This window comes from Parus major, chromosome 12 (genome assembly GCF_001522545.3).
Source record: "Parus major isolate Abel chromosome 12, Parus_major1.1, whole genome shotgun sequence".
In the NCBI taxonomy this organism is placed as follows: Eukaryota; Metazoa; Chordata; class Aves; order Passeriformes; family Paridae; genus Parus; species Parus major.
Genome location: NC_031781.1, coordinates 8,743,091 through 8,763,097, shown reverse-complemented (window position 1 = coordinate 8,763,097; position 20,007 = coordinate 8,743,091). Strand labels below are relative to the sequence as shown.

The 20,007-nt window shown below is 46.9% G+C and overlaps 1 protein-coding gene across 1 annotated transcript; it reads right to left on the bottom strand.

Annotated features, from left to right (window-relative positions):
- Window positions 1–17: 17 nt before the first annotated feature.
- On the bottom strand, window positions 18–18,926 carry COPG1 (COPI coat complex subunit gamma 1). The gene is made up of 24 exons (XM_015640954.2): window positions 18,890–18,926; window positions 16,427–16,479; window positions 15,631–15,711; window positions 15,462–15,533; window positions 14,600–14,679; window positions 13,646–13,721; window positions 13,399–13,491; window positions 12,968–13,054; window positions 12,659–12,816; window positions 11,931–12,064; window positions 11,296–11,363; window positions 10,365–10,553; window positions 9,818–9,913; window positions 8,193–8,436; window positions 7,740–7,815; window positions 7,343–7,446; window positions 7,105–7,230; window positions 6,640–6,708; window positions 6,132–6,274; window positions 4,499–4,670; window positions 3,448–3,545; window positions 1,995–2,133; window positions 955–1,053; window positions 18–383 (listed from the first exon to the last, which is right to left on the bottom strand). Exons 1-24 carry the CDS (start codon window positions 18,924–18,926, stop codon window positions 253–255), a joined length of 2,625 nt encoding a protein of 874 aa, XP_015496440.1. The 3' UTR covers window positions 18–252.
- Window positions 18,927–20,007: the final 1,081 nt, after the last annotated feature.

Below are 20,007 nucleotides of genomic sequence, written 5' to 3'. Positions count from 1 at the left end.
CGACACAGCCAGGAAGAGCCACAACACTGCTTTATTGCAACCACAGCGGGAGGAGGACGCGGAGCGGCGGCTACGATGCTCCGGTGCGGGGATAGAGCGCGGCGTAGCCAGAGATTAAAAACATGGTAATTTTATAGACAAAGCCCCAAGTACAGCTGTGCTGCAGAGAACACAAAAGCTGCTGTAGTGGCTGTGATCCTTATTCTGCTGGCAGTGGGAGCTCGGAGTTAGGGCAGTCCTGGAAAGGGGGGTTTATCCGACGGAAGCCATGATGACATCCACGGGGAGCTCCTCTGCGCTGCGGGCCGTGACCTGCATGGTCACCGTGTCAGTGAGGACAAGACGAGACCGCACCAGGAGGTCATGGCCACCCCGGAACACACCTGGAGAGAAGGGGAGGAAGGGGGTGAGCACGTTGCAGGTTGCTCTCCCCTGCAAGCCTGAAGATGAACACTACTGCTTGGCATAGGCAGGTTTCCCACAGGCCGTCTGGCAAGTCCTAGTACTGAACAAAGAGAGACTCTAAGCAGCTCAGTTCTCATTCATTATGACATATGTGAGACTCCTACTACTGTAAAACCCATGAAACCAAAGTGTAAAATAAATTCCAGGTGAGAAGATTTCCAGAGCTCCAGTACCCATCTGTTCTGCTGGGTGAGGCTGCTGTCTTTCCCACACCAGGCTTGCTCCAAAGCAGGGTGCCACAGATCATGAAGACAGTAAATTCCACCCAGCTGAGTCTGATACCAACATCCCCTCCACCACAGCACCCTCCCTGATCCCAAGCCCAGTTGCTCTGCACTGCAGAGACAGGAATCATGGCAGGAGCAAACCTCAAAATCTAACCCAGAGCACAGTGGGCTCCATCAGAAACTCCTGCCCTGATTTTCAACAGGCAGCTCTGTGCAACCTCCCAGAGCTGCCCCTCAAGCAAAACCTCACCCCACAGCTCACCTGCCAGGTACAGTGTGTGAGAGTTCTTGTTATCTGGCACTTTATCTGACCGCTCACAGGGCTGCATCCCCAGGAACTTCACAATATTGCTCACTGCCTCTGTTAGAAAAAATAAATAAAATGGGCTCTGTGTGGCAGATATCTTAACAGGGACACATAAAGAGCACCTAAAAGTGACTCAATCTCTCCCTACATATTAGAGTTCATGCTCCTTGTCCTGAGGGAGACACACCACTTGCCAGAATCATGGTTTTGGAGGCCTCAAGGACTGTAAAGACAACACACAAAAACTCCCACCATCATGGGAGAGTTCTGTTATCTGATGTAGCAAATGTGCAACAGAAAGAAGAGGGGGAATGAGTCAGACAAGGGCAGAAGGAGAATGCAGCTGGCTGCACTTACTGCACAGCCCTGTCAGCCTGCTTGCTTCTCTGGACACTTCCAAAGGCAGGAAATGTCTTGCAGGAGACACACGTCTTCAGGGGAAATATGAAAAGGCCTCAGGGAGAGTATTTCAAACCCCAAGGAGCTGTTCAAGGGAGCACAGAAATGGCTACAAGACAAGGACACCCTGTAAGGCATCAAAAGAACCGAGTTTTCACAGGCTTGTGAGGAGGACTCTTTAATACATGATGAAAGAGAAGAGGGTTTACCCCATCAGCCTGCTCACCAACCTCATGTTTTCTGCTGTTTTCATTTTTTCTTACTGGTCTCAAGAAAAATGGTGGGAGTTCATAACTAAACTATAGTCTGTTTGCTTGGAAGGGTTAAGTAAAAGAGCAAAGCAAGATATTCTCTTGCCTCCACCAGCCCAGTCTCCACTGGTCACAAAACACTCATTGGTTTTCTTGAAATCTAAACTAACTTATTATCACAGTAACTGCAGCTCCCTATTCAACAGCTGTGCTGTAAAGTCTGTGAAGGGTTTTGCCCCATTACCCTTTCTGTGACAGATCTAAAGTGAGCCAGACTGGGCCTCTGGACTCCGCCTGCTAGAGGGAAAATAAGAGCTCTGTTGTGCTCACGCACCCCCTCCATACCTTCAAGGGTTTTAATAGCAGATAAAGTAAAGGTTTCTTCCTTTTCAAACTCATCACCCACTTCATCCCAGGCTGCTCCAAAGTTTGGCTTCAGAACTCGCTGGATGTGATCAGCCACTGTGACCTCCAGGTCTTCAAGCTAGTGGTAGAAGAGGTTCAAGTGAAACGTCATTGTTCTTAACCCTTTTATCCTCAGAGTGAACTTCAGACTGGATTCCCTGAGATCAGGTGATTGCAGGAGACTGACTCCACTTCCACTTCTGGTTTGCTACTGAGCAACTGGTAGGTGTGAGAAAGGCACAGTGATGCTATTTGCAGGGCTTAGAAACCAGGTTCCTGATCTGAGCACAGCCCTTGGCCTGACAGATATCTAAGCACTGGACAAATGGCCAAAACAGAGGGAAAAGCAAAAGCTTAAAAATAGGTTCTTGAGCATTTGCTTCCCTGAAATGCATGTAAGCTTGTGTTTTGCCTCTCCAGCTTACCATTTTGTAAGCTGGTAAAGCGAGACACTGTCAGATGTGTGTGATCACCTAACACTGGCACCAGGGTAGCTGAGCAGCTGCTGTGACTGCACCTGTGCAAGGCAGAACAAGGTTTGTCCCTCCAGAGTGTGTAATGAAGGGCAGGCAGTGCCCTGCAGGACACCAGCCTGCATTAATTCCAACAATTGCTGCAAAAAAAAAAAATCTCCTCCTGATTCTAGATCAAACACATGGAAGAGTTTGTTTAGGTATCACTCCATTGCCTTGCTGACTGGTAGGAAGCTGAAAGAAGCATTAACCTTGTATGTTCTATTGTGAAAAACTCTCCCCACTTCTGGGAAGACAGTGACTCACTGCACAGCAGTGCTTCTGATCAGATTCACAGCAGTGACAGGCAATGCATAGAAAACAGTCTCTGGAGCTAACAGGCCAAGCTGAGGCTGTGAACAACATCCCTTTCTCTCCAAAGAAGAGAGGTGCTTCTGCAGTACCACTGCTTTCAGCAGTGTCAGTGCTGGCAAGGGAAGAGCTCCATCTTTCCCAGAATGACAACAAGGATTGCAACTTTCCTATGCCAGGCAAACCTCTAGACAATTAACTGTGCCACCACAGAAGCAACTTGTGGAGAACAAAAGATGCCCAACAACCCTTTGTCTCCACAACCCTGAGTGTGCCATTGCTGGAGCCCATAGGGCACAGTCAGCCAAACCTTGAGGATGCTCCCAAAACACACGTATCTTGCACAGTCAGGTGTCCATCTGCAGTGCAACAGGAGAATACTCCAAATGAGGCAAAGCAAGCTCTGCAAATTCACATCTGCATCAGAGACAGCAAGAGCTTCCTCTACACGATGCTGCCCACTTCAGTGTTGGTGGTCAAATCATTGCTTGCAGGGATCTGAGCTCAGACCACAGAAGCACACAAAATGACAGCAGTTTCCATGATCAGGTACATGCCCAGCTTCTTACCACATACTCATCCTCATAGCCCTCGTCGTCCGTCTCACCCGTGTTGGGATCACAGTCCTTGACAGTGAACTTCATCATGCAGCTGAATGTGCAGGCCACTGGAGGCAACAAAGCAAAAGCAAAGCTCACATTTCCACCATATCCACACTCCCCTGAGGTAGAATGGGGCCTGGAGGTTTGGGGCAGTCAGGCTCTCCCTGTCACTGTCAGCAGCACAGGCTTACCCACTGACCTAGAGAGAGCTCTCCAACAGGTTCTGTCTCTCAAGGACAAGCTATTTATTTATAATATTAAGCAAACAGTGATAAAGACAGGCTCATGATAGTTGTACAAGACCATAATCCTCAGATCAAGCACTATTACTAATGAACCCCAAATTGTGTTGTGAATACTAACTGAACATGTCCCACCAGCACCTTGTGAAGAGGCAAGATCTGCATACAGGGATCGGTTCATGCACCTCTGAAATGAAAGCCCTTTGCACTGCAATGCTGCAGCTCATTAATACCACTCAGCTGGGAGAGGAAGCGATGACTCATCCCTAGAAGATGGGTACTGCTGAGTGAACAGCAGCAACACGACAGGAGAGCAGTTCCAGAGCATAAACCAGGGAGACCAAAGCACAGGTAAAGCCTGATTCATGTTCTGAATAGCAGCAAACAGGCAGTGGGAAGTTTGATTCAAACAGAAATCCTATAAATTCTATCAGTGTGTCTGAAATACCCCTATGCTACTCAGAGCATCTGGGCGGTCTTAGCACTTTACAAGCATCAACCTCCCCATGTCTAACACAAAGGAAGGCTGAAGGATATGCCAGGGTGCACAAAGACAACTCATCTGCCAGCTCTCACAGCCCAACTTGGCAGTACTACAGCACAAGGGAACCAGCAGAAGAGAAGGAAGGCTTGACAGCCCCCAAAACTGCAAAGACAAGTCATGCTTAGCATCGCTCAGGGCTGCACCCACACACAGGCTATAAATATCAGGCTGGGATGTAAGGTAGAATGTGTGGGGATAAGCAATAGAGGAAAAAAGAGTGCAGACTGTTTACCTGCTGTGGGATCCTCTTCAGACAGTGCCACCAGTGTGTAGCAGGTACCTGGCTGGTTGTACACCAGGGTTTTGGCAGGTACATAGCCAATGACCTCATACCCCTCTGTTGGCTCCATCTGCACTGTGACATTCTCCAGGATCTGATCATTCAGGGTGTTTGTGCAGTCAAACTAAACAGGAAAGGGGAAAGCAGACACAGCTTGAAGCTGCTCACTACTCACTGAAGAGCAGACTTAGCTTAGGCACAGTGGGAACCTGGTTTCAGCCCGTGAACCTCCAGCTCTCTCTGTGTTTCCATGGTGCACCTCACTATCAGCTGGCTCATTACAGAGCAACTTGACTAAAGAGTGGTCATTTAAATGCATTAGGGGAGAAACTAAAACCCTGCTGGGGAGTCCAGTGCTACAGCAAACTTTTTTTTTTTATTTTTTTTAAAGGAAACAAGACTTAAAAATAACCAGTACACACCAATCCAAGGCCTGCCCTTTGCAATTCAGGCAGGATCACAAATTCAGTGAGGGCAGGGACATCTCAGATTTTGCCTGTTTCAGTTCCACCAGTTAGCATGGAACTTCTTCCTCCAATTTCCAGTCATTCCTGGGTTAATTCTTTGCTCTACAGAAATGCAGGTACTGTGTTGCCTACATCATCCTACTTGAAGCTACAGGGACACTGTGCCTTCACAGCAGATGGAAAGAAGATCCTTTACATGGCTCAAACAAGGTACAGCTTGAACAAGTTTCAGCAAGCTTGATATTTTCAGCAAGTCTAAACTTGTTGGTTAGACTTCATTCCAGCTGCAATGCCAAATCTCTTAAGCTCATACAATTACATCTGGTGGATGGACAACAGAAACAAAGGTCAACCCCTGTGAGGGCCGTGTAAGCAGTTCTGAGCCTTGAGGAAGGAGCTGGCTAAGGACAAAACACTGCTGCTCACAAGCTAGCAAAGGACTTGCTGTGCCTTGGACTCCCTGAAGTCCAGGCAACGGGACTGGCACATCAATCCTAACATCTCACATGTACAGGGTAGTACAGCCAAAGCCAGGATGGACAGAAGAAAGCACCTGTGCTACAGGCCGAAACAAAACAGCAGATGAAGAGCTCTCCCCCCACTGGATCCCTTTCTTGGGTATCCTTTTCAGCTTCTCAGATGTAGTAAGCTTCACTCTTTCATGCCTAAACCATGCACCTGGGGACTCTGAAGAAAGAACACAGATCCTCTTGCCAACTCCTCAGTGAGAACAGCCCCATCTAGTGCTTGCTGGCTTTGACTGTACCTGTAAGCATTGCTCAGACACCTCCCACCTTTATTAATTTTCTTTGGGGTTCTGCTATCATTGATAAGAAAGTAAGGACTACTCATTGCAGTGTCATGTGTAGAACACAGACAGACTGTGGGTGCTGCATCTCTGGAAGTGTTCAAGGCCAGGTTGGATGGAGTTCTGAGAAACCTGGTCTAGTGAAAGGCGTCCCTGTCCATGGCAGGGGGATTGAAAGTAGATTATTGTTAAAGTCACTTCCAATTCAGGCCATTCTATATCCCTGAGAAATGTCTTCACAATGAAGCTTTTAGCCAGTCAGGAGCTTATCTTCTAAGAGTTTACAGCACCATACACCATAACTACCCACCTGGAACACCATGTGGTTGACAAAGGTATGCTTGGTGCAACGAACCACATATTCTGTCTCCAGCTCTGTCAGGGCCACAGGCTCTGGGGAAGACTTGAAGAGTGGGCCCAGCCCCCGAAACTCTGGGATGGCCCCCAGTTGCTCTGAAATATAGGACACAAATTACTGCCTTCCTCGAGACACAAGGAGGTGTTAGCAGTTTCAAACCCCTTGTTTCAGCTGTCAGAAGCTACAACAGTAAGGAATCCATCAAATACTCACAAACAATCCCTAGAGACTTTTAAAATGAAAAAGAGTCATCCTTTGCTCTACATCTACTGCAAGACAGGAAAAAAGAGGACTGCAGGTACCCCCACCTTCCAGAAGTAAACAGTTGACCTTAAGTTGGGAGCCCATGTCACTCCCTGCAAGAAGATGAGAAGAAGCCAGAGGGGCTAAGGCAGGCTCAGCAAGAGGTGGCTACAGAGTTGTGACACATGAACACAGGAGAGGCCTTGCATCAATATACCTTGGAATATTTCTTGACGTGTTGCTGCCACTTTCTCTGGCTGTTTCACTACAGCAACAGGGGGATTTTCTGCAAGTGAAAAAGAAAACAATCAAACTAAAACAAACCAAAAATATTTGAAGGTGAAGAGTAAGCAATGATTGAATGAGAAAACATATCAGTGTCTGGAGAGGGATTTGACTAAGGAAAGCAAGGGAGCTCATTTATCATTTGAAATAGACTAGACACCCGTATTTGGCTTCCTAAGCAGCTTTAGAACTGCAGCAGCTCCAGTGAGGATTGCCAACTACTACTGTTATTAGCAGTTGGACTAAACTGAAACATTAATGTGGGAGCAAACAGATTTGCAGGCCTTAGTCTTTCCAGGAGACACAATCCCACAAAATTCAAATAGGATAGAGCTCAGCAATTCCCAGCAAGCACAATGCAGGGAATCATTAGCATTCAGAGGACCTGATTCCTCACCTGCTCTTTGCTCGATGATAGGAGCTGTTGCCAAAGGAACAGATTTCAAGTCAAAGGGCTTCTCAGAAGGCTCCAGGGTGTACTGATGCAGAGCCCTCTCCAGGCCAGGGATAGACACTGTCAGCCCTGCAGACAGAAGGGACAGATCACTCAAACCACAACAATGCCAGGTCTTTAGTTTAGCTCCTGTTATACCAGGAAAGAGGCACAGATTTGTTTTAAGGACTTCCTGCAGTACCATTCAGGATGTAACCAGCATTGAGGGCCTTCTGCTTCTGCTCCAGAACATTCAGGTAGAAAGTGGCTCTGTCTCTCACTTCATTGTCATCATCCATCACACACCTGAGAGTGGAAAACTTTCTTCAGAATCCACATGGCTAAAACACATCAGGGCCAGAAAAAAACATGCCATAGGGGTGATCCAGCAATCTCTTAGTAATTGTATTAGAAAAGCAGTCATCTGCCACACATGGCTTCTGTCCACTTTGTGGTGCTGAATGCAGTGGTGATCCTATCACAGGATCACAGGTACCCCCTGCACCTTCTCAGACCTACAGGTAGAAGAGACTAGACAAGCTCTCAAGCAAAAAGGGTTCTACACCCAGGATGTTGATAAACTCTGAGACACAACTGACCTTCTCAGTAACACCAAGATACTGGGTAACATCTCCTCATTCTGAGCTCCAAACTTGGCCAGGGCACTTACAGCACCTGTAGCAAAAGTCATGAAAACAGAATTAGAAAGCAAAGGAGGCAGCTGAAGTTTCCTCCATTTCTTGGCCTTGATCAAACACCATATCAGAGATGCTACACTAGTAAACTGTGTACACTAGTAAGACTGTGACTAGAAAGAAGCAGACATGAAGTGTCTGCAAACCTTTGTCTAGTTTCAGAACCAGTACATATTCCTTCCCACTTCTCAGCCACAGGCTGCCTCTTCCACCAACACTACTGCAGGATCTTTGCTGTATGAAATTATTTGCTCAGGCCTAGAGCAAATCACAACTCTCAAAAGCAGAGGCATTCATACACTACGGTTGTGTGAAGATTTGGCCAAGAATAAAGAGTTTTCCAGGTCTGTCATTTACCTGCCCGGACTTCTTCATGCTCCAGGACAACCCTGTTGTAGATGAAGCGAATATATTTGGAGGGGTTGTTTGTTTTGGGCCCTTCCTGCCCCAAAAGGTGGAGGATACGAGTGGCCAGTACAGTGAACTCGCAGTCCTCAATGAATTCACAGAGGTGAGACAGGCCTGTCTCTTTGCTCTCTGAGTTCTCCTCAATAATGCTGATGATGCAGTCTACGATGGCTCTCTTGTATTCAAAGCCGCCCTGAGGAGCAAAACGGAACTGCTCAGCTGGAAACCTCAAAGTATTTTAGAGACTCTGAGCTAGCCAGACAGGAGAAACATTCCTTTGAAAGGTCACTCACACTTAGCACTTTTTAATGTGTGTTTGTAAGGAGGAGGGCAGTAATTCTGCCCTCACTTTTGACCCTCATTACACCCAGAGGGCCAGCTCATATTCAAACTCTCTTTCCAGCTCCCTTCAGAATGACTGCACTGGTAAAAAAAAAAAAAAAAAAAAAAAAGTCCTAACCCAAGAATAAAAGGATTCATCTGGCTGAAGGGTTTTTATCTCCATCAAAATCCTCTGCTGCTAGAATTAGTGCTTAAAACAGCCATATGGGAGGAGAAAAAGCCCAACCCTCTCCCCTTTAGCACTAGACATCTGAGGATGAATCACAAGAGAAATGTATGAAGGATCATATCTGCCACAGCGGGAGGCAGCAAATAGCTCCATTAGTGTGGGATGATAGGCAATCAATACCTCCCCAGGTACAGCCACAACCTGACATGCCAGTAATGCTTGGTTATCTTCAGGCATTATTTACTAATGTCCTCAGTACACACCAGGGGATTAAACTGCACACTACCCTCTGCCAATTACATGCACAGTGCTGGACATTTGTATCTTTCTGGAGCTACTTTGAATTAAAAAAGCTTTAAAACAGAATGGTTTGAAGTACAAAACCACATTCAAAATGATACCATCTACCCACAGAAAATCTGGGAAAGGAGAATGGTCCATTTTTCACAGGAGCAAAATGAGATGCTCTGGTTTGTTCCCAGCTGAGAGGCTGTAATTGCCAGGACGTGATGTCAGAGCAAGCAGTGGTGCCAGCTGTGCTGCAGGCATGTTTGCTCATTTAGAAACAGCCTCAGCAGACCTCTGTAAAGCTGTCTTTCTGCAATGTTTGTCTGATTGAATGCAGAGAATGGTTATAGGTACTCGTGATCCCTACACTGCAAGAGCACAGACATCAGAACAAAAGTGGTCCAGTGTCATCAATAAATAGGTTGTTATCGAATCTTTGTGTACAAGACAAAACTTCTTGGAATTTGCTGTCAAAGTATAAAAGAAAGCTGGTTCAAATGTGAAACACACATGGACTGCCAACAGATCTGCTGTTGCTTGCATTTGCTTTGAGAGTTAATAAACCCCCAGGAAAAAAAAATAAATCACAGAATGAAAACCACACTAAAAATATGCCTGGCAGTATGCTTATAACTATTGTGCACTACTGGGCATTTCTGCAGTTAGACTGCAAGGCTTTCAGAGAGAGCACAGCCTTATCAGTAAAAGCTTGACACTCATAGGGAGTACTGTGCATGCACACAAGCAAGGCAGACATAGTTGCCTGCAAACTTACCTCCTCCCGAAGCATAGTGAAGAGGAAATTCATGAGCACAGCGTGTTTGCGAGGGTACTTCTGACACAGAGCATTGATAGCCTGCACCACTACCACCTGCAGGAAAAGGGGGCAATTAAAAAACAATTCTGTTTCACCATGCAGGAAAAAATAGCTGAATTGTATCAATTTTGTGCTGGCCTCCCTAGCCTGGAAATCATGCTTTTGTCTTTATTTATTCAACAAATGCAGTTCCAAGAGATACAATTCTAAGAATTGGAAGAGATAGATCTTTATGCACTGGCCAGCCCCTAAAGAAAGCCCACACCCACTGGAAAGGAGATTTGACTCTCAGAAAGCATCTCCCCAGAAGAAAGCATGTGACTTTGAAGATGTAGGACTGAGGCATGGCTTAGGCAGACAGCCTCAAATACTTTCTCCTCCCTGCAAATATTCTGCTACTTCTGGAAGCAGCTCCATGTAGATTTAGAGCACACACAGAAACACTGAGAAAGACCATGAGGTTTCTTCAGGAATCTGGCTGTCCCTCCTCATCCCATTTCCTTACCTTGAACTCATCTGAGATTTCTGACATGAAAGAGGAGATCTGCTTCATGAGCCGGTCAATGCTGCTCTCACTGCCGGTTTTCAGCAGCGTGGTGATGGCCAGGGTGGCTATGCTGCGATTGGAGTCTGTCACAAGGTTCTCCAGGTCCAGGTTACAGGCAGTCACAGCAGATGGGTGCTTCATGGCCACCTGCAGCAGCGAAGGAAGAATGAAAATCCCTCAACAGACACAAAAGGACCAGCTGGCAAAAGCCAGAAAAACTCATTCCTTCCCATAGAAATAAGTGGTACAGACTGCACATGAGAGACATCTCAGACAGACAGCTGATCTGGAATTAAGGTAACAAGCTCTTGTTTCCTGCAGAATTGCACCCCTTGCTGGAAGAGAAGCAGTAGTAATAAACAATCTTTTATTATTTTTAACTCTCTGATTTTCCTCTATATAGTAAGAAAAGAAAGCTATGAACTCCCAACAAAAAGCCAGCCAGAATTCTAGCTGTGCAAAACAGCTCCGTGGGCGGAAGCACAGCAGTTACCAGACGCTGCTGTTCTCTCTTTTTCTTTTATAGATTTTATAAGGAGAAGGGAAAAGCTGGAGCAAAGACTGCCACAAAAGCAGGCAAGAAGCATCATCAAAGTTTGATCCCTATTTTATAAGGAGCTTCTTCACCCATGGGATCTCAGAAGGGGAAGCAGTAACACTAAGACCAGTAACATTCTAAAAGACCAGTGAAAATTATCAGGTTTTTTCTTCCTTCTGTAGAGTGTTCTTTGAGGTTTTATTCCAGACAGAAAGCAATGAAATGTAAGGCTGTAGCACAAAACAGAGGTTATTCACACAAAATCATCACATAATCTGACCACCTTCTTCTGAAGTCTGCACCTCCCTGCACATGAGACACTATTGGAGCTCCCAAGAGACTGGCTCCTACCTTGTTGAGGGTACGGACGGCTGCGTATCTTAGTGCTGCTTTCGGGGAGCTGCAGAAAAGCTGCAGAACTGCAAGGTGGGAAAACCAACAAAGGCAGATGTTTAGGCACTATTATTGAGAAGCATTTCATACCTAAAGCAAGAGCTTCAGTGAAGAGACAGTTGAAAACATAAGGTAACTAGAAAAATGCTTAAGAAGCAATTGCACTTTTAACAGATCCTCCTTTCTTCTTGTCTGCTTTGCCTTTGTCACATCCCTCCTGACAACTAAATCTTACCTATCTCCCTCTACTTCCAAAGTGCTTCTATCCTCTGCTCCTTGTGAAAGCCAAATTCATCACCTTGTCATCTTTCCTGTTAAGTTAATTTGAACTGCTGTTTTTTTCATGCAAATCCTGCTCCTTTCCCAGAATTGACCATGAAGTAACTCACATTTGAACACACCAGGAAATACCTTTACAAAAAGAAAGCTATTCACACACACCACAGGCTCTCAGCAGCAGCATGAAGCAACAAAGAACAGAGCAGCATAACAAGCCTGAAACTACATGAGGCCCTTGTTTTTTGGGGCAATCAGCAGGTGTCACCCCTGGAGGCTCATAATTCCCTCACCATGGCTATGAGCACCACACTTACCTGAGACAGCTGGAGCCAACTCCTTGGCAGTGCAGTTGGGCAGGTTAACAATGGCAGATGCAGCTTCATACACCACCATCTCATGCTTGTTTCTTAGGCAGCTCTCAATGAAATCAAACAGAGGGCTATCACGGCTAAAGGACAAAAAAAGCCCCACAAGATTTAATTAAAGCAAAGGTACTAACAGAAATTAAGAATTCAGCAGCAGAAATGGGCAGGTGCCATAGCCCATGGAAGGGTAAACGCAGCCATAAACCCACTCTGACCCCCAGATTTTGCAGTGGTCGTTATACTGTACTTCCAGCATGCTTGAAAGTCATGCTGCCTTCTGAGAAGACACCCTCTGCCTTACAGGCTAAAGGGAATCTACCTCAACTCTCACACAGGAAGAAATGACTGTACACATCACAACTCTTATCCACCAGGAAGCCACACTGCAAACATGCTGGATAAACAATTACAGAAGACAGAGAAAGAACAGCTATGCAAAACAGTCCAGAGAAACAAGACAGAATTTGATGTGCAAGCAAGACTCCCACAAGTCATCTCAAAACAACCATGAGGACATCCTATATTTTATATTTTCTCTGCTTTTATCCAACAATAAGAGGGTAGAAGCTGCATGCTTCTCTTCAAAGACAGAATTAATGAGATGGCAAGTGAGCCTGCAAGAGGAGATGGAAGCAGGACCAGGAAATTCTTTCAGCAGGGTAAAGGAGCCCGCTCACCTGCCAGCCTCCTCCTCCAGCAGCTTGCTGGCTATTCGGATCATCATGCAGTAGGCAAATGGGGACTTGAGGCCATGGCGTGTGAACTTGCTGAGCATCTTGTTAACTGCCAGGCGGTCGTTCTTCCGCACATGGTACAGCAGGCCCAGAGCATGATACTGTGCAGGGAAAGAGAACGTAACAAACCCATGGTGGGTTCTTTCCCCTTTTGTCCCCTCTTGTCACCTACAGGTGCCTGGCTGAGCTCCAGAAATTTGCTCCATGCCCAGCTGCTGCTGGCTATTCCCCTGGTGGAGGTGGGTGTCCTACCTGCACCATGATATTGTCACTGGAAGCTGCCTCCTGAGCCTCATTCACCCAGCGCTTTACCACATCATAACTGGTCTTCAGCAAGTGCTGCAAGGAGATGAAGCCACAACAACCCATGAGATAAGGATAGAGAAAGCTTTGGAAATTTCAGCTAATATTCAGAAGCAATAAGCCTTCCCCATGAGTGTGCTGGCAGCAGCAGCTTATAGAAGCTTATAGAAGAACAAGGGATCAGCATGCACAGACCTGGCCATATAGATATGCTGCAGCCTCAAGAGGTTGATGATCTCTAGCAAAGTCAGTGCCAGTCCCTCAGTTCACAGACAGAAATAGCAACAAAATCCTGAAACTCCCAAGATGTCCAGTCCCACCACAGATGACTGCTTCCCCATTTGACTGTCCCTCAGGCCTGTACTGCACAAAGTACATACCAAGGAAGACACGAGAGCAGAGCTGGACACACTTGGCACTTTGTCAACAATTGCCTGCTTCATATAGCGCTCGATGGCCTGCAACATGGTACTCTGCAGGGAGAGAGAAACAACAGCTGATATGGGAAAGCTGTTTGGAGTGTAAAAGGGGATGCAAAGGCAGGAAAAGCAGAGTGGAAAGTGGGATGGGATAAAGTAGGAAGAAGTGAAGGGCACAGAGCTGCCCCACAGGAAAAGCAGCACTTACATCAGTGATTTGACAGAGTGCTCTCACAGCAGGGCCTCGGTAATTGTCATCCTTCCCAGTCATGTCTTTGGTTAAGCTGGGAAAACAGGAAGCTCTCAATATGGCACTCCTGAGCCAGCAGCTCTCAAGTGCACACACAGTGCACACAGAGAAGCAGGCAGCCAGCATCATGGCTGAATGCCAAGCAGGCAGCTGCAGGTCTCAGGCAAATCCCACTGGGGTGGGAAGGCAGGAGGAAAAGATCAGTATTTCAGGTTCCAAGACCATCAATAAGTTGCATGGGCTCCTGTTCACTAAGTAAGGCTGGAGCACATACATATACGCCTGAGGCATTTGTCCCTACTGAACACTCATTCCTGCCCCTTTTCCAGGGTCCTGGTCAGTGTGAGACCATCTGTGAAGGGCCAGGAGTTCATCACATCGCAGCACTTGAGACTGGCTTCCACCTCAGCCCTTTACAGGCCTTGTACTGTCAGGCTCCTGACTCCCCAACAGGGCATTTCACTGGGATGATCAGCAATTCAGGAATGACTCAAAGTGGGAGTTTTGTTCTCTGGTGAAGTCATATTCTGTGCTGCTACAGGAGAACTAAATCCTTGTCTACCTGTTGAAGGCCTTGAGATTTATGCCAGAATTCTTCAAAACACTTCAAGGCATTTAGACAGGAGTTAATGAAAAAGCCTTTGAAAAAACAGCAGTGCTACCATATCATATAACCAAGAGACACTCCAAACATCCATGGGCATGGGATATGGGGACACAGCACATTGTGCATACATCACAGTGAGTTCAATGTGCTGTATTTTAATGGTCCTTTATAAAGGAAAACTTCTTCCTCACCAAGGGCATTCCCTATCATCACCCTGCTTAGGGACTACAGCTATCTTCAAGAAGCTGGACACACATTACTGAAGGGCATGTCAATATTACAGCAAGAAAAGTGAAGTGGCTGACCTGCTAGTAACAATGATCACATCTTCTGCAATAGAAGACATCTCTTTGATAGTGAGGTAACACATCCTGCGAAGAGTTGGCTGGCAAGGAAATAAGCAAGAACAACATCAGCTGAGATGATCCCAGATAGGAAGGGATCTCAGTTCTCCCTGCTTACATAATTTTATGGTGAAGATCACAAGATACCTTCAGAATGCCTTACTCACTGAGTGTGAAAGACGTACAAAATCCATACTGATTAACAAAACACCTCTTCCTCTTCTAAATCCCTCAGTCTTAGGGTGAGACCGTAGAGATACTAGATTTAGCTGGATCTACAGTTTCATCTTCCACTTGTTATTCACATGAACAAGAAGAAAGCTTTGAAACTATTTGCTGGTTGAAAGCCTTCTGTTGCTTCAAAAGCAAGAAAACAAATAATTTATATTCCTGAATCTGGGGATTTCTACACTGGTCTCATGATTTTAATACCTTGCAGTTTGGAGGACAACTAATGTTAACTGCTGTGGGTAGGCACTAACTCCCAGCCTCCTCCAAACACACAATTGTTGACTCTCAGCAGAATATTTTAATGCTGGGCACAAAGCACAGTAAAATCCACCTGCCTACCACAATCTCATGAGTTAAATGGCAATTCAGAGAGAGGATTCTCTGCCTCAAGAGCAGTGCATACTTCCATTAAGCTGCTACAAGATCTGGGAAGGGCTAGGAAGCTGATCACCATTTCTAAACTTTCATCCTACTCTTCCCACTCAGATGAGGTAGTTTCAGACAGGGCAGAAAAGCTGATTGTATAAAAATGTGTATCTCAAGGGACAACTTGTCCCACCAGGTAAATACAGTAAACAAGAGGCAGACTTACATCATTGGACTGAAACAGCTTGGTCATAGCAAAGAAGGATTCGGTAGCTTCCATGACACCAAGGTGCTCCCCCTAGTCGTTTGGAAAGAAGAAAGGAAACCCCAGTCATCACAACCAGCTTTGGGCCTGATGCACAAGTCTATATAGATGTATATTTTCTCTCTCGTACCTGGTTTATGAGATACAGGATCTTGGTGAGGATATGAGCACATTTTCGTGGGTTTATGGGAGTCTCATTAAACACTCGAGCCTGGAAACAAAGCACAGATAAGGACTGACCCTGACACCTCCTTGCAGATATTGTCCTCCCTGTCCCAAAAACACACTGTGAGTGAGGTATGGCAAGATACTTAATGACTCTGGATCAGATTTCCCTTTAATTCCTGTTAAACACAGATCTCTTTAAACAGCTGGCTTTGCAGTCTGGGACTAGAAATCTAAGAGTAATAAAGGTTTAAATTCTCATCGCACTTTCACCCCCACAGGTCTGCATTGTATGCTATCTAAAACACCACTCTTCTGGCAACAAACTTAAGCTCACTGAGGCTACAGGAGCCAACACCACTCCCAATCTCACTAGCAAACAAAGAACAGCATTTCTTCAGAGAAAATTCATAAAACTATTTAGCAACCACTCACACCCCTCATTAATTCTGTCATCCACAAGAGATTTGGGGTGTCCAAGGCCAATTACAATCTCATTGGTTAGGAGTGAGCTTTCCCAGATAATTTTATTCCTTTTATTACTATTTATAGTTCACAGTCTTTAATTTGTTACAGAGACCATTTAAACCTTCTCCCTTCACCTGTCCAATAATAAAATAAGAACTGTTTCCCATTTCTTTCACAGGAAGCAGGACTGTAACAAACCCTCATTTCCTTGCTGAAGTTCTCCAGTGACCTACTCAAGAGAGGGAGAGACACTATCCAGTGGAGTACACAGAAGAGATGGTCTGAAGATTTACCTCTTGCAAGACTGCACTCTTCTCCAGGTGCTGGAATGGGTTGGAACTCCCACCTGCAAAACAAAGAGAGTAAAAGTCTCCCCAAGGATAGTGCCATGGGAAAGCAACTTTTTAACCATGACCATACTTTAAAAACAGTCTGAGTATTTTGGGGTGATGTTTTTCATGAACACCAAGCAATCAGAGCACCCCCTTTAAAGTAATATTAATTGGATGTCTTTATGGCAGTTGGGGAAGGCAGAGCAGACAGGACATTCTTCAATTTGCCCTTCCCTCCAGAAGCAACTGACTGTGAGCTGAGGTGGAGTGATTAGCTGTAAAATAACTCCACTATCCCCAAAGACCTATTTCTACTCCTGGGCTGGGAGCTTGCTGGCAGTTAGAGCATCAGTAGGACAGGCCTAAAAACAAAAGCTTAGACAGAAAGAGAAATCACTTGCCAGACTGGTGAGTCAGGAGTGTTTTATCCCTCCCATACAAACCAATCAACAATCCACCAGCAAAGTATTTTTGGCTCTATCACTAATTAATAGAACAAGACAGCAGACTAGATAGGCTGGACACAAAGTAACTTTCATTGTTCTGCTTAACAAAGTATATTATACTAATAATTAAAAACCCCCAGCAATTAAGGATGAAATAATCAGAAGGAAAAACACTATCATTCTGCATGGTCTCTATTAGATTGCCTCCCAAGCATTTGTGAGCTACAGCTTTTCACAAGCTGCTAGTTACTGATATGCAGGTTTTAATTAGAACCTATGTTCAGCCTGGCCCTGGGACAAAATGCAGCCTTTTTCAGGGCTGTTCCACTGTTTGTTCCAAAGCCTGGTACACTAGAGAGAACACCACCTGGGCCAAAACCTGACCTGACCAAAGCTTGAAGTATTCTAGGTTTCTTAGAGGAAGCCTTATATACAAAAGCAAAGACATCTGCACTCTGGCTCCTTCCTGGTTCATAAAATGCCCTCCTCTGGTGCAAGAGAAGTATGCAAAGGCAGCAGGTGGCTGAACAAAACACAGACATTTATGTGAGGTTGAAGAGGTAGAACAAAACAAGGGGAAAGAGCAAAAATATCTCTAGTATGAGTATGAACCAGTTCTAGAATAAGTATGCGAATGCGTTCCAAAAAACCTGCCCAGCAGCCCAATATTTCCATGGTCCAGCATGTCTACAATCCTTAAGTCAGCCATGAACAACACAGCATCCACCTCTTTACCCTTCATAGTGCAAAGGATCTTGAAATACATTGTACATGGGGTCTCAATCCTCACAGCACCCCACGTCTGTTTTCTTCCATGGAGAGGGAGAAAGATGCAGGGAGGGCAGAGTGTTCATAAAGTTCCTAACGTTGCTTTGCTAACAATTTATTCTAATTTTTAGAGAAACATAATTTTGTGGTCAAAATAACATGTCAAAGGGATTGGGAGCAGGTCATCCAGGGCTAGCTAAATCATTTGTAGAAAGCAAAGACATAGAAGCCAATTAACTGGATACTTGTATCTCCTGCCAGCCCTAGCCATAGGTAATGTCAATAACTTGATGGGTGTGGCAGGTACAAATGAAGAACAGCCCCCAAAATTAAAGTCAAGAGCAATTCCCCTCCAACAGCTGCTTCACTAAATTCTCTGCTTACGAAGACATCACTGGAGGTCCTGGTAAAGGGAAAGAAGGGCAAGGCACTTAATACACATTAAGCTAAAAAGCAAGCACTGTCACACAGAGCAATCACCAAGATCTAAGCTGAATCAATTTGCTTCAGGACAACTGATTTTTTATGTAGAGCAAGCTGTGTGGAAAGCTTCATAGGAAGATGGTAAGATACCACAAAGCTGAACCATGAAAGGAAACACTGTCTTATGATGCATCGCTTCCACCTGAATTACACAGCCCATAAGATACCAACCTCTTCCTTACTAACCAGCCTAAAGTTTTGAAAAGTCAGGCAGTCACTTCATGTTTCCTTGGTGCTCTCAGATTTTCTGATCCATTGAAAGCAGCAGTGATTGTGGGGTCAGAAAAATAAATTGGATTCCACCTGGCTATAGCACTAGGTTCGCGAGCTGGGCAACTGTGAACAGGGCTAATATGCTGTTTAGTCTCAGGTTCTGCACCTGGTGATGTGGCAGGTAACGTCGGTGTGCTGTGCCGATGCAACCAGTTTAGCCTCTGGCTGCAGCTGTGAGAAGGAGGCAGCGGACTGCCTTGGTGTTCCTATGGTGCTTTCATAGTGCTTCCCACTGCGTTCTATGCACACCAGCAAGCCCCCGCCACCAAGCTGGCACCGAGCTTCCCCTCCCAGCTCCCCTGGGGGGGCCCCCTTCACAGATCCCCTCATTTCCACAGCAGGGCTCTCTTCCCTCACAGCTCTCCCCGTAGCCACGAAGGGGTCCCCCCTCACCAATCCCCTCCGTACACACAGAGGGGTCTCTTCCCTCACAGCGCCCCCGGCCTCCCCTCACCCGACTCCTCGTCCTTCTTGTCGAACTTCTTCAGCATGGTGCTACCGAGCGGCCCGTCGCTGCAGCCCTCCCGTCCCGTGGCAGAGGCAGTTCCAGCCTAGATCTAGATCTAGACCCCGGTCCCAATCCCGGTCCCAATCCCGGCACCGGCACCGCCCCTTCCTGCCCCCGCCCTTTCCTGCCAGCCTGTCACTGTTACTGCGGCCGCCGCACTGCGCAGGCGCGGAACCGCCCCCCAGACGTGTCCGGGGCGTGGCGTGGAGCCGTGACGCGGAGCCGTGACAGGAGGGGGCGGGGCCAACGGCAATGGCGCGGTCTGATTGGCGGAGGCGGGGCTGGCGGGGGTCTGGGGTCGGGGTCAGCGCTGGGGCCGCTGGGTCTGGCGGGACCCCGGAACGCCGCTCGGTACATCCGGGCCTGGCGGGGACCCCGGGACGCCGCTCGGTACATCCGGGCCTGGCGGGGACCCCGGGACGCCGCTCGGCACATCCGGGCCTGGCGGGGACCCTGGGACGCCGCTCGGCACACTGGGCCTGCGGAGAGCACTGGGCATGGGGCAGGAGGCACTGGTACCGGGGGAAACACTGGTGATGGGTGTGGCACTGGGATCCCTAAGCTGGGCAGAGGAAGGGCACTGGGAAGATAAGGTGACACTAGGGGTAGAAGGGGCTGAAGCGTGGGCGCATGCTGGGACTCGGGGAGGACAGGCGAGATATTGGGGCAGTGTATGGAAAGGAGATCCTGACAGGCTCAGGGTTCCAGGAACAATTGTGGGTGGCAGGGGAGAACCCTTTTCTGAGGGATGGACAGTTGTCCCTTAGGCTGCCTGCCCTGGGGTGTCCCACTTGGATGCACAGAGACTGGAAGGTCTTCCTGCGACCCCTGTCCCCCACTGCTTCTGACACCCTGTCTCTATCCTGGACCGAAGACTCCGGGCTCAGCCTCACAGCACACACCCAGTGGCTGTAAGGGGGTATCTCAAGGGGCCAGGCACTTCCCTGAGCTGCAGGGATGGCAAAGTACCTTTTACCCAACCTTGCCACCTCATCCCAACCCACCATCTGCTGGCACATCCCTTCCTGAAATCTGGCCCTCCCGTGGAATGTGGGGTCACCCCA

Excerpts from the sequence above, each read along its gene's own strand:
- COPG1 (XM_015640954.2), bottom strand. The coding sequence starts at position 18,926 with ATGCTGAAGAAGTTCGACAAGAAGGACGAGGAGTCGG. Across the intron at positions 9,914-10,364 it reads AAATCTCAGATGAGTTCAAG|GTGGTAGTGGTGCAGGCTAT; the intron begins GTAAGGAAATGG and ends CTTTTCCTGCAG. Across the intron at positions 1,054-1,994 it reads TGCTATTAAAACCCTTGAAG|AGGCAGTGAGCAATATTGTG; the intron begins GTATGGAGGGGG and ends TTTTTCTAACAG.